General features: G+C 31.6%; 1 protein-coding gene across 1 annotated transcript in view; it reads right to left on the bottom strand.

Annotated features, from left to right (window-relative positions):
* LOC129224725 (tachykinin-like peptides receptor 86C) overlaps positions 1-10,712 on the bottom strand; it is a 72,828-nt gene extending 62,116 nt beyond the window's left edge. The window contains exon 1 of the mRNA XM_054859275.1: positions 10,159-10,712. Coding sequence (XP_054715250.1) covers positions 10,159-10,712 — 554 coding nt within the window. The remainder of the gene's footprint in view (positions 1-10,158) is intronic.
* Between the last annotated feature and the right edge of the window lie 1,440 nt (positions 10,713-12,152).

Below are 12,152 nucleotides of genomic sequence, written 5' to 3'. Positions count from 1 at the left end.
ATATATATATATATATTCATTCTTCACGTGTTTTTCTACTGCATGTACACAAAAATTCAAAAATTGAATTAAAAATTATAATTTACCATAAAAAAATAAAAAATTCATTTAAAAAAATTTCAACACACACACACAAGACAAAGCTGAATAAAAGTCAACTTTTGCTGTTCACCAGTAGTTGCATAATTTTTACTGACTGTTTGCAGCTTCTTTTACTTTTGAAAACCATTTTGTAATTGAAATTACTTTTCAATTATGTTTATTGATTGAAAGATTATTATGTATCACGTCAGATTTTTTGAGAAAAAACTTTTTTTTTCATGTAAATGTTTACCTATTTATAAATTTTGTATGATTTTTTGGAATTCAAAATCTATTTTTTTTAAAATTAGATTTTTAAATGTATGTCCCAGGCAACAAACTGTTAAAGTTAAAACTCTGCAATTATTTCCTGTGTATCACTAGTCATTGTTGTATTAATCTTTTTCTTTAATTTATAGTAATTTCTCAGCTCGTTATGTTTCGCTTTAATTTGAATTTTCACAAACACTAATGCAAAAAGTTGATCAGATGGTTGCAACTTAATTTCCCTAATTCAGATATTCTTGTGACATTTGCATTCCGTAAGTCGTTTTTTTTTTTTTTTTTTGTTATTATATTATTTCTTTCAATTTATCTCATCAGAAACAAGCACTCGCTTTGTCATGACTATAAATAATAAAATACTGGAAAAAGTCATAGTTTCCGCGTCAGCTTTATGTTTTAGTTTCGGGAACGCTTCTTTTACAGGCATTAAAGTGAGCAGATGGGAGTCAAATTCATCAACTTAAAAGTTACAGCATGCATTGCACAACGGTTAAGTAAGGGCTAAGGGGGGGAGGTGAATGTGCTTTCACAACCATCCGATAAAAATGTTGAAAAATTAAATATGTTTATTTTTTGGACTATTTATGTATAATATTAGAAGAAAAGATAGAAGTGAAATATGCTTGTGAGTAAAAAGTTCATCAATTCCGCAAGTGTACTTTTCTTCCAAACGCAATTTCAACAAAGCAAATGCCCGCTACACACATCTGGCATCCATTCTTCAGAAAAAAAGCCAGGAATATAGAGAACGATCACAAACTATCTTGCTATCATTGATCGGACATCGGGGTGGTAATTAGTATCCCGTCGTGTCTGTGGTCATGTGTTCCCCTCAACAAACCTTGCGCCCCTCTTTTTTCTTGGAATTCCGAGTCAAAAGCTATAGCAACCCAAGCAACTTCTGAGCCAATTCCGAGAAACTCCAATTCAACATTGGCGCCAAACGCGTGCTCACTTTCCCTGTATGTTAGCTTTTGTGTCATACCATCATTATTAGAAGTCGTTGTTTTCTCGGCAATACACTCACGCAGTGTCCAATCTTCTACTTTTACTATCTTTGCTGATACCATTAAAAAAAAATGAGCTGCATATTTTCAAAGATAAAGTTCCACCAGCAAAAAACGCTTAAACCTCTCATTCTAATTAGTTTATGAACGTCTATTTAGGAACATCGACTCCGAGAGTAATTTTCACTCGGGGTAGTTATCTGGGATCTTCAATAAAACAAGCAGAATATATCATGTATATATATTTTTTAACTTTAAAATTTATATATAATAAAAGACAAAGTTGCTTGTTTGGAGAAAATGCTTCGAGGTGCATCAGTATTTTACCTAAACAAAATTTCTTATTTGTGGAGCTTTTTCATCTGCACCTGAGGTGACCAACTCAACAATTACTCACACAAACTCTGTTTTATTTACAAAGAGATAATTCTACCCTTTTTACAAGTTTACTTTATTGAGTAACTTTTCAGAAATAAATATCGACTTTCTCATGTAGTTACGTAACAACTAAAAGAAGAAACCCACGCAGATTTATTATGGAAGCATTATGTAATAATCGGTTAAAATTTATAGGAGTTTGTGTTGTCGCACCAGAATAACTTTTATTGTGACATCTTTTATTGGACTAATGTGCTCCAGACACGAAAATGATTCTTCCAAAGTGATAATTTACTTATCATTACATACCAGGACAGAGTAGAAAATAGGTCGATAAATATGTATGCCAAAAATTTTGTTTTACTTGTTGAAAGCGTTGGCATAAAAATAACACTATTTCCTCTAAGTATCGGTTAAAACATACGAAAATGTTATAATTAAGATACGTTCGTTCTTTTTGACTGAGATAGGCACAGTTAGGTGGGTCATGAATTGATATTTTTGACTTCTGATAGTAAAAAAATTAAAAAAAAAAGAGGCATTGGTAACGTAAATACAAAAAATAAACATGTATGTCTTTAGATTGCGCATGAACTTCAAATTAAGGAAAAGTGATTAAAAGGGGCTGATTATTTTTTTTAATGAAATTAGAAATAATTCAAAATTTCGTTCTACTAACATTAAAATGATTCCTTTTAGCACTGTCTTCATATATCTAAAAAAAATATTTACATTCCTTTGCATTCCTTTTCAGTTCCAGCATTAGTCGTAAAATTTCTAGAAATTAGGAAAAATCGACTTATTAAACTTTAAATTGCACATTTTGCAGCATTTTTTTCTTTATAGTCCATTTATTATTTTTTGTTTGTTTTGCAAAAAATGACTATACAGTTTTTTTTTTTTTTTTTGGCGGAAATGCAATTACATTTCCTTTTATTACCGACCCAGAACCCACACAAAGTAAAGGGTTGCACTTTTTGTCCCAACCTGCCCTTTCCATCCACTCAACCCAGAAGGACTGTTATTGCATTTTAAAACAAATAACGTTTGCAATAACTATAATTAGAAACAAGTTTCTGCGTTTTGATCAAGCTTTTAACTTTGACTTATTACTAGGATCAGCAGTTATGTTTTGCGAGTATGAAGTTTTTCATATAAATCTTCTCTTGTGTCTGTCTTAAATGCATTTAAGCAGATTCCCTTTCCACTTCCACAATTCTTTCAGCATGGGAGCTTTAAGGATGCATACTTTATTTAAGCGAATGTATAGTTTCTTCAAACAGCTAGATATCCTTGTTTTTCACATCATTTATTGAAGGAGAATAAAGTAAACTCGTTGTTCAATCTAATTTATTATAGTTCAAAGCTCTAACATTAGACAGGGTTTGTATAATAAGTAATGAGACTCATGAGACACTTTCTGGTGGGACTCACTTGTGCCGCAGTCGCATTGGAATCTTTGTTCGGGTAGCATCGTGGTTATAGTGTACTTCTGTTGCTAACGTCGCTTCTAACTCCAAAATACAGAGAACATTTGAGCAGCGTTACGCGATTAAGTTTTGTGTGGGACTTCGTAAATCGACCTCAGAGCCTTTAGATATGTGTAAGCAAGTGTTCGGAGGTAATTGTCTGTCAAAGGTACATGTGTTTCGGTGGCACGAGTGTTTCAAAGATGGCCGGGAGAACGTCGAGGATGAATCTCAAACAAGGTGTCCGTCAACCAGCAGAACGGACGCAAATCTGGAACGTGTGCATGTTGTGCTAAATTCGGACCGCCGGTTAGGTGTGATAATGATTGCATATAAAGTTGGACTCAGTGGTTGGAAGTAGCGCGCTACAAGTAGCGACGCTACTGTAGTAGCTACATTTTTTAGTAGTTTGTAGTGTAGCGCACTACTTTTTAAAAAAAGTAGTGTAGCGAGTAGTTCGATACAAAAAAATAGTAGTTTGTAGCGATTTCCGGAAACTACTTTGAAACAAAAAAAAAAAAAAAATCCTAGGTTCAAACGAATTTCAATGGCGCAGATTTTACACAAGTACACCGTCAAATACAATGAGAAATATGACTCATAAAAATACGAACTGACCTCAGGCATATCATTTTGACTCCATACGTTCTATCTGTTTGACGCCATTATTTTGTTTGCCATCGTAATTTTCATATTTCGCCAATAATTGTATTAAATGAAGCTTGACTTAAAAAGAAAAGTATATGAATTAGCGACAACCGCCAATTTAGTAACTCCTTTGTTTTTTCTGGCTGCCGAGAATGTCCCGTGGATTAACGTTTTATACTAGTATTTTAAAGAGATTATTGTCACAATACTGTAAAAGCACTTAATTTCATAAAAATGATGATATTGGTGATTTCGCGAGTTGAAACTTTCGTGAATTTTATAAGAACAGACCGAAAGTCGAAAAACAAAAATATTTCGCGAAGCTTAAATTTTTGTGCTTACGACGGGCACGCGAAAATTAAAATCTCGCGAAAATAAGTGCTTTTACAGTATTCACCAAATAAAGAAGCTACTGTAAATGTTTTTTTTTTGTTCAATCCTCTTACTGTGTATGTATTACGGTGTCGCAAAAAAATCGAGAGTTGATTTTTCAAGTCGCACGCCCGGTTATATTTTTCCTTTTGCGTCAAAACAATGAGGTGGTTTCAGAAATTTTAAAAGTGTTTTTTTCTGAAAGAACATGCTTTAAAACGTAGGATTTAACCATGTTTTAAATAATTTGACTAAATTTAATATTTTAAACAATTATTTTAAACGGTGCAATTTCACTGTTTACGCTTCTGCAAATGACATCACAAATGATGAACTGCCATTCACTGCTGCCATAAGCAGATCGCAATATTTAATTTGCATCTTTACTCAAGTGTACTGGCAAAGATAAGGCTGATAGCAAGCGTAGAGCGCAATATTTAATTTGCTTCTTGATTATCATAACGTGGAAACGCGGTAGACAGATGCGCCAAAATGCGTCATTTGTGACGTCATAAAGACCACGCCTTACTTTCAAAATAGGACATTTAAAAAAATTAATTAAAAATAAGCGTTGGGAAAATGGAAAATTTTTTCCTTGCTCCAATTTTTTTTTCTTTTTTTTTTCTGCTTTTTCTATCAATTTCAGTGATTAAAATATTTTAACTGAAGGAAGCAACCCCATTGTAAAAAAAAAAGTTTTGTCATAAATTGAAAACAGCAACCAGTTCCGATTTCCGTCTGAAAGTATGAACCAGAACTTGTAATGCTAGGCCAAATAATATATATATTTTTTAGAAACTCGAAATTCTCGTTGATACATCGTTTCCCTTACACCACACATGCACCACTAAAACAATTATTCAAATTAAAAAACATTTAGGTATCCCACACTTGGCCTAAAATTTATAATTTTCTTCAAAAAATTGATTTTTTCGATACTTATTTTTTAAAATGCAAGGTAAATTTTATGAAATTATTAAGCTGAAAAATATAAACTATAAAGTAGGTAATGAACTTTAGACAGAAATGTTTGCTCTTCTGCAACATTTAAGTCTCCCACATAGTACTCAAAGATATGGATTTTTTCAAGATTAGGTTAAATTTTTAATTTTAAATACATTATTTTTTTATGATTCATTTGCAAATGTTGATCTGAAAATCTGCCCGCTAATAAGTTTTGAATTTTTTAAAAGATAAATAGAAAAAAATCAATTTTTTGAACAAAATTATAAATTTTAGACCAAGTTGGGATACTTAAAAGTTTTTAAAATTTGGATAAGTGTTTTTGCGGTACATGTGGGTGTGGGGTATAGGGGCAACGTTTTATCAACAGAAGTTTCGACTTTTCAAAAAAGTTTTTTTTTTTTTTTTCCGATTTGGCCAAGCATACAAGTGCTGGTTTCAGACGGAAGTCGGCACGGGTTGCCATTCTTCAAATTGTATGATTTTTTTTTTCACAATTGTTTTGATATAAGAGGAAAAATATAAGAATGTATGCGAATTGAAAAATTAACTTTCATTTTTTGTGAGACAACTTAGTGTGTTTGCTTTTTGTTTACTTATTTTTTGAAAAGTAGCGAAGTAGCGACTACATTTCAAAAGTAGTTTGTAGTTGCTACATTTTAAAAAAAGTAGTTGTAGTTGTAGTTAACTACATTTGTAACAAAGTAGATGTAGTTGTAGTTCGCTACAAAAAAAATGTAGTTTTTCCAACCACTGGTTGGACTTGATGATATGACAGCTCACAGCATCATCGCTGAAAACTTGGGAAATACAGGAAAAACCTGCTTCATCCTCCATGGTCAATAACGATATATCTACGCTTCCCAAAACGCCGACAGACACTATTTAGACCCATCAGACTTCTTTCTATTCTTGAAGAGGAAAACATCACTAAAAGGGCATCACTATAGAACTCTGGAGGCAGTGAAAACGCTAGTAAAAGACTTTTAGAGGACATCATGATACAGACTACAAAGCAGCCGTCGAAGTTTAGAGGACTCGCTAGGATAAGTGTCTGCTAGGCCAAGGGTCTTAATTTAAAAATTTTTAGGTTTGAGTATTAATATCTGCATTAAATTCTTAGAACACAGATCAGTCTCATTACTTTTTATAAAGTTGAATCATTCTTATATTAATCGAATCCACGATGTTTAGGAGATCAACAGGAAAAGGACTTGTAGATTTTGTTTCACGGAAGTTTCTTCTTATTTTCTTTTCCAAAGAAAATTGTACTTTATATTATCATAAAAACATAAAGATATATATTTTATGTGAATCTTCATCTTAGTAATAGTTTAGTTTGAAGAATACACAGCTCCAGAACTCTTTTAGCACAAGTTAAGTAACGCTAATAACTGCAAGGTCAAGGTTTTGTGAAATTAAGATCAGTGTCACATTTTTCTTTCTGCGCTACACTGTCATAGTCTATCAATTTTTTTTGCTCTTTTTTAACACCAGTTTCTTTTTTTTTTTAAATCGGATATTTGCGAAAGAGGTAAGATTTGGATTTATATTTAAAAAATGTATATCAGAGATAACATTAATTGTAGTTTAGTTTGAAAAATATACAACCCCATAACTCTTTAAGATTAAGATAACTACGTTAATAACTGAAAGGTCTAGGTTCTGCGAAATCAAGATCAGTGTCACTTTTTTTTCCTTTATTTTACTACAATATCTATCGAATATTTTTGCTCTTTTTTAAAACCAGGTATTTACGGAAGGCGCAAGGTGTGTGTCTATATAAATAAACTTTGTATTAGCGATCATCTAATAGTAGTTTAGTTTGAAAGATATACAGCCCCGGAACTCTTTTAGCACAAGTTAACCAATGCTTATGACTGAAAGTTCTGGGTTCTGTGAGATCAAGATCAATGTCACATTTTTCTCTCAGTATTACGCTGATGTTATCTGTTAAATACTTTTGCTCTTTTTTAAAATCAGTTTTTAAAACTTTGATTTCTTACGAACGAGTTCTTACAAAGTTAAAAACAGTTAATTTTTCAAAAACATTGAACGCTTTATTAATAATTCAGTAAATTTTCTCCTTTTCCATTCCGGCTGTTGACAGTTTGATGAAACTGGTAAATGCGTAGGGAAGAGGCAAGATGTGGATTAACGTAACAAAAGTCTGTAAGGGCAATCATTAATGCGAAAACTGAGTCATAAGTCCAGCTTCAGACCATGAATCAGATGTAGAAACTCGTTTAAATCACATAATATTTGTAAATGTGTATGTTATTTTACAAATATATATGCCCTGTAAACAATTATTCTTTTTCGTTTGGCAGATGAGAAGGGTTGGCCGAAACACAAGAGGAGTTCGTCGTTGGTTCCAGGTTGTTAATGCAATAAAATATTGTAATTGTGTTTCGAACAAGAAGCTGCATAATACACATTAATTTCAAAAAAAAAGAAACTTCATTTGTATAAAAGGAAAAATACTGCAGTAGGCAAAAAGAAAAAAAAAGCTGAAAACGTCGAGTTTTGGCCAATTTTACGAAAATTAACGACTTGCGTGCATATTAAAAACTGTAAAGCAATGTGCGTAATTTTAAAGATGTATAAAAGGTAACAAATAAATACCTTTGTGCTGAAAATTAAAATAATCAGTTATTCAACGTTTTTGAAGCACAAAAATTGCCAATTACAGCAGACACGTGTTTCGGTGTTACAAGGAACACCTTTTTTAATGCAAAGAAGTATGAGCTTCTGGATGAAAAGTCATCCAAGAAACCAACGCGGCGGAACAGGAGACAATATAAATATCAAAAAATAGAAATTTAACAAAACAAAAAGGACAAAATGTCACCTGGAGCCGAAATTTATTATATAATTCCATCAGGAAAAAAAACCGTTAAGTAATAAATTTCCAAGAAAACCCATAAACAATGCAAATAGTCCAAAATTGTTAAATTTCTATATTTTGGTATTTATAGTGTCTCCTGTTCCAACGTGTTGCTTTTCTCGGATGACTTTTCATCCAGAAGCTCACACTTCTTTGCATTAAAAAAGGTGTTCCTTGTAACACCGAAACACGTGTCTGCTGTAATTGGCATTTTTTGTGCTTCAAATACGTTGGATAACTGATTATTTTATGTATAAAAGGGGTCAAAAAGAACCATTTAAATTTTATTTTAAAAAAAAAAAAAGTGTTCAGCAATTGGATTTTTATAAAGAAAAAATGAATTGACTGATTATTAACTCTTTTTAAAACTTTGAACTCATATGGAATCTGAAGACATAGAAATGATTTTTTGAAATAAATTTTCCCATATTTTGGATGCCAATAAACATTTTTGTTTTGTTATTAGCATTGGCTTATCGAAATCAACCCTTTTTCTGCCCTAACGCACATTTTATAAAATCTTTTAAAACTGTAATAAATGAAAATCCTGAAACAAAATAATGGTTCACGTAAACATGTTGCCTCTGTTAGAGCTTAACGTTATGTTTTACTTCAAAATGCGCTTCCCCATCTTTTGAACTACAAGGTCAGAGGAATTAAATCTAAAATTCCATTATTTTTTTAAAGGGAAAGGGAACATTGAACAAACTCGGCATGAGCAACAAAGTAAATTTGAGAGGGGATGACAATTGCAACAAATTCTCAGAATTCAATATCAGAAATTACATCTTCAGTTAATGATCTATAAAACCACGATAGCGATAAGAAGAACTAATGGGGGAAGAAACGTTCAGAGTGACTTACGGGTTTTTGAGTCCAAGAATGTTTTAAGGAAAATAATGGGTTTTTTTTCTAAATATCTTTTCATAACAAATCATAACTTTTGTTTTTATATATGTTGATTTTACCGTGCTGTGACATTTTAAAAACAAAACGGTTGATACCATAATGCCGAGATGAAAGCATTCATTTAGAAACTATTTCTAATAAGGTTTATTTTATGTACTTAGTGTAGTTTGATAACTGATCTCAATATTGTCTGCAACCAAAAAACTCTTTTTTTTACTTTGCAGTCAATATCAATCAATGCATAGTTTGTTTGTTTAAAGAAAAATATACAAATCATTTAAAACATAGGGTTAGAAAATTATAAGTAATCATTTGACCTTTATATTCTTGACTAAAAGAGTAAGAAAACGATAATAACTGGATACCTTAAAAAAACGGTATCGATAAACGGTCAGTTCACTTATAAGGTCATTTTTAGCCTATCCGTATTTGTATAAATTGAAGTATAGGTATCATATGGGACAAGATTATGAAATAAAATTAAGCAAAAATCAAATATACTCAAAAACCAATGTTATTGCGTCTTTTTTGTAGTGTATTTTAGGCAGTTTCAAGTACTTTTTTTTACTGCGGTGAAAATATTTTTTAGTTATAAATAAATTAATATTAAATTTTTATAACTTCCTTTCTTGGTGATTACAGAACTGTTAGTGATTGTAAAATTTATGATTTTTAATCTTGCAGTAATTAATACCGAATACAAAATATCAAGTACATTGCTATGTAGTTTTCAAGAAGAAGAATATGCATCCTACAAGTAAAAGAACTAAACTTCTATACCACTGTATAACGAGAAAAATAAAAATGCTTCTTTAATGTTATTCGAAGGACTTTGAAATTTAAATTCGAAGCTGTCAAATACTAATTGAAATAAAAATCGGACGAGTACTTAGATTAACATTTCTGTTTTCTGTAAAGATAAGGAACGTATTATCGTGCTTTAATTTACTGATACCTTTTATTGTAAAGTCATTATTTATTCCATTGCAATTTACTCAAAAAATATCTCTCAAGATGACTTGTTATGAAAATTATAGTTAATCACTGTTTCAAATTTTTTTTCTGAAACAGCAACGCAACTTTAAATGACAACTATGGTACCCTAATTCTCAATCAATAAAATGTAAGAACAGCAAAGTAACAAGTATGAGGTACTTACCGGTCTAAACTGAGAGCAAGTATCGTAAACACAGATGTAGATACAGTTAGATTAGCAACAAAATTACTAATCACACAAAATGGTCCACCAAACGGCCAATGGCTATTCAGCATGAAAACAAAGTTAAAAGACGCATTGCCACTTGCTAACAAAAAATCCGCAATAGCCAGATTTAGAAGAAACAGATTTGTGACAGTTCGCATTCTTCGGTGGGCTAAAATAATCCACATAACACTAAGATTTCCAGCGAGAGCCACAATGATCATAACACCAAATATCAAGGTCCATAGCACCTGCTGATACCATGGTAGAATATAAGGTTGATTGAAGAGTCCATAGGGAATCGAGTGGTTCAGGCACTTTTCGTAGGCATCTGTGAAGTTGATGTTTTCGTCAAGGAAAATCGGTGATTCAGGCTCAAAGGTAGAAGAGTTATGTTCCAACATTAAATTGTAAATCCTTTCACAATGTGAACTGTTTTGCTGAATCGTAGATTCATGTAGATCTATGTAGGTTTCTAAAAGATCCACATCTTTCTGCTGCGAATTACCCATGGTAAATATCATACGGTCCGGAAAAGGGTTGGAGACCACAAGAGTTACGAACAGATACGAAGTTTGAAAAATATTTTAAGCACGAAGTGCCAAAAATAAGAAAACAATTTATGAAGCAAATACTACTTTATAGTAAATAGTTATAAAGTATTTAACTATTTTTAAATACAATAGTATTTTAAATGTTTAACAACAAATTGCAAAGTAATAAACACACATTTGTAAACTTTAGGGTGTTGTCAATTTAAAGTTCAGCTATTTTTTGAAACATAAAATTAAATCTATAAAGTTGATTTAATGAGAAAAAAAAGTAGACTCAATTAAAAACTTTATAAAACTCAGAATAATAAATATTTTCTCCAACTTTTAAAACTACGAAAAAAGTTTGTACTAACAATTTATGCGCAGTTGCAAAATATGCCTCGCACAATATGACTTTTTCTCATTTAATTATTACATTAAATTTTTAGAAAATAAGTACTGCAGTAGATTCATATTAAATTAGTTCCGGAAAAGTAATTTAAAAATTTTAAAAGTTTTGCTGCACTTAATGCCTGAAAACAAATATATCAAATCGATTTTCCTGTTTAGTTTTTCCTTTAAACATATCAGTTGGAACTTTCGAAAAACAGTAACCGGGAAACGTATATTGCACCCATCAATAAGAATCGTCACTTCGTACAAACTAATATCGCTCCAGCGAACCACGGATGCGTCCGGATTCTCTCCGGCTCTAACAGCAACTGGAGGGAAGTTCAAAGCACTGTTGATCTGCAGTTCGTTCCATTCATCGATTTTTTCTGCCCCCCTGCGTGCAAAGTGGAAAACACCAGCAACCTGCCCATATTCTCAAGTTGTTGTAATTTTGGTGATTTTTCTCTCCTAATTCGAGAGGTAATATATATGACACTTATTTCCATATTTACTTTTTGATATTTTATTTACATAAATGCTGCAAGGATGGCGCAATTTTGATTTTCTAACAAACCTTTTTTTTTTATGTTCATTTATATAACGGGCAGATTCAATAAATGAATAATTAAAATATAAAAAACGCAGAAATAATAAAGGTAATTGAGCAAACCGAATTAGGTAAATGATTTTCATTTTTAAGTCAAATATATTTTCTTCATCGGTACAGAGATTCAGTAATTAAATAATCAAAACAAACTAAGTGCAGATATAAAAAAATATTTAAACTAAATTGTTAATTAACGAACAAATTTATGCAGTGCTTCTTTCCACAAGTTACAATAATGGGGGCTAAAAAGGAGGGGGGGGGGGGTGGACTACAAATTACAACGGTTAATAAATTTAAAAATTGCATGATGAACAGGATTTTGTGTTTTAATTTTTACGCACTGATATGTTACCTAAGCTGGAGATCGAGTCTAACCTTTACAATGCTCAAGTCTTACGGGGGAGAATGCAGTTTTTTCC

Source organism: Uloborus diversus, chromosome 6, assembly GCF_026930045.1.
Source record: "Uloborus diversus isolate 005 chromosome 6, Udiv.v.3.1, whole genome shotgun sequence".
In the NCBI taxonomy this organism is placed as follows: domain Eukaryota; kingdom Metazoa; phylum Arthropoda; class Arachnida; order Araneae; family Uloboridae; genus Uloborus; species Uloborus diversus.
The sequence above is the reverse complement of the archived record's forward strand: the minus strand, read 5'-3'. Positions and strand labels throughout refer to the sequence as shown.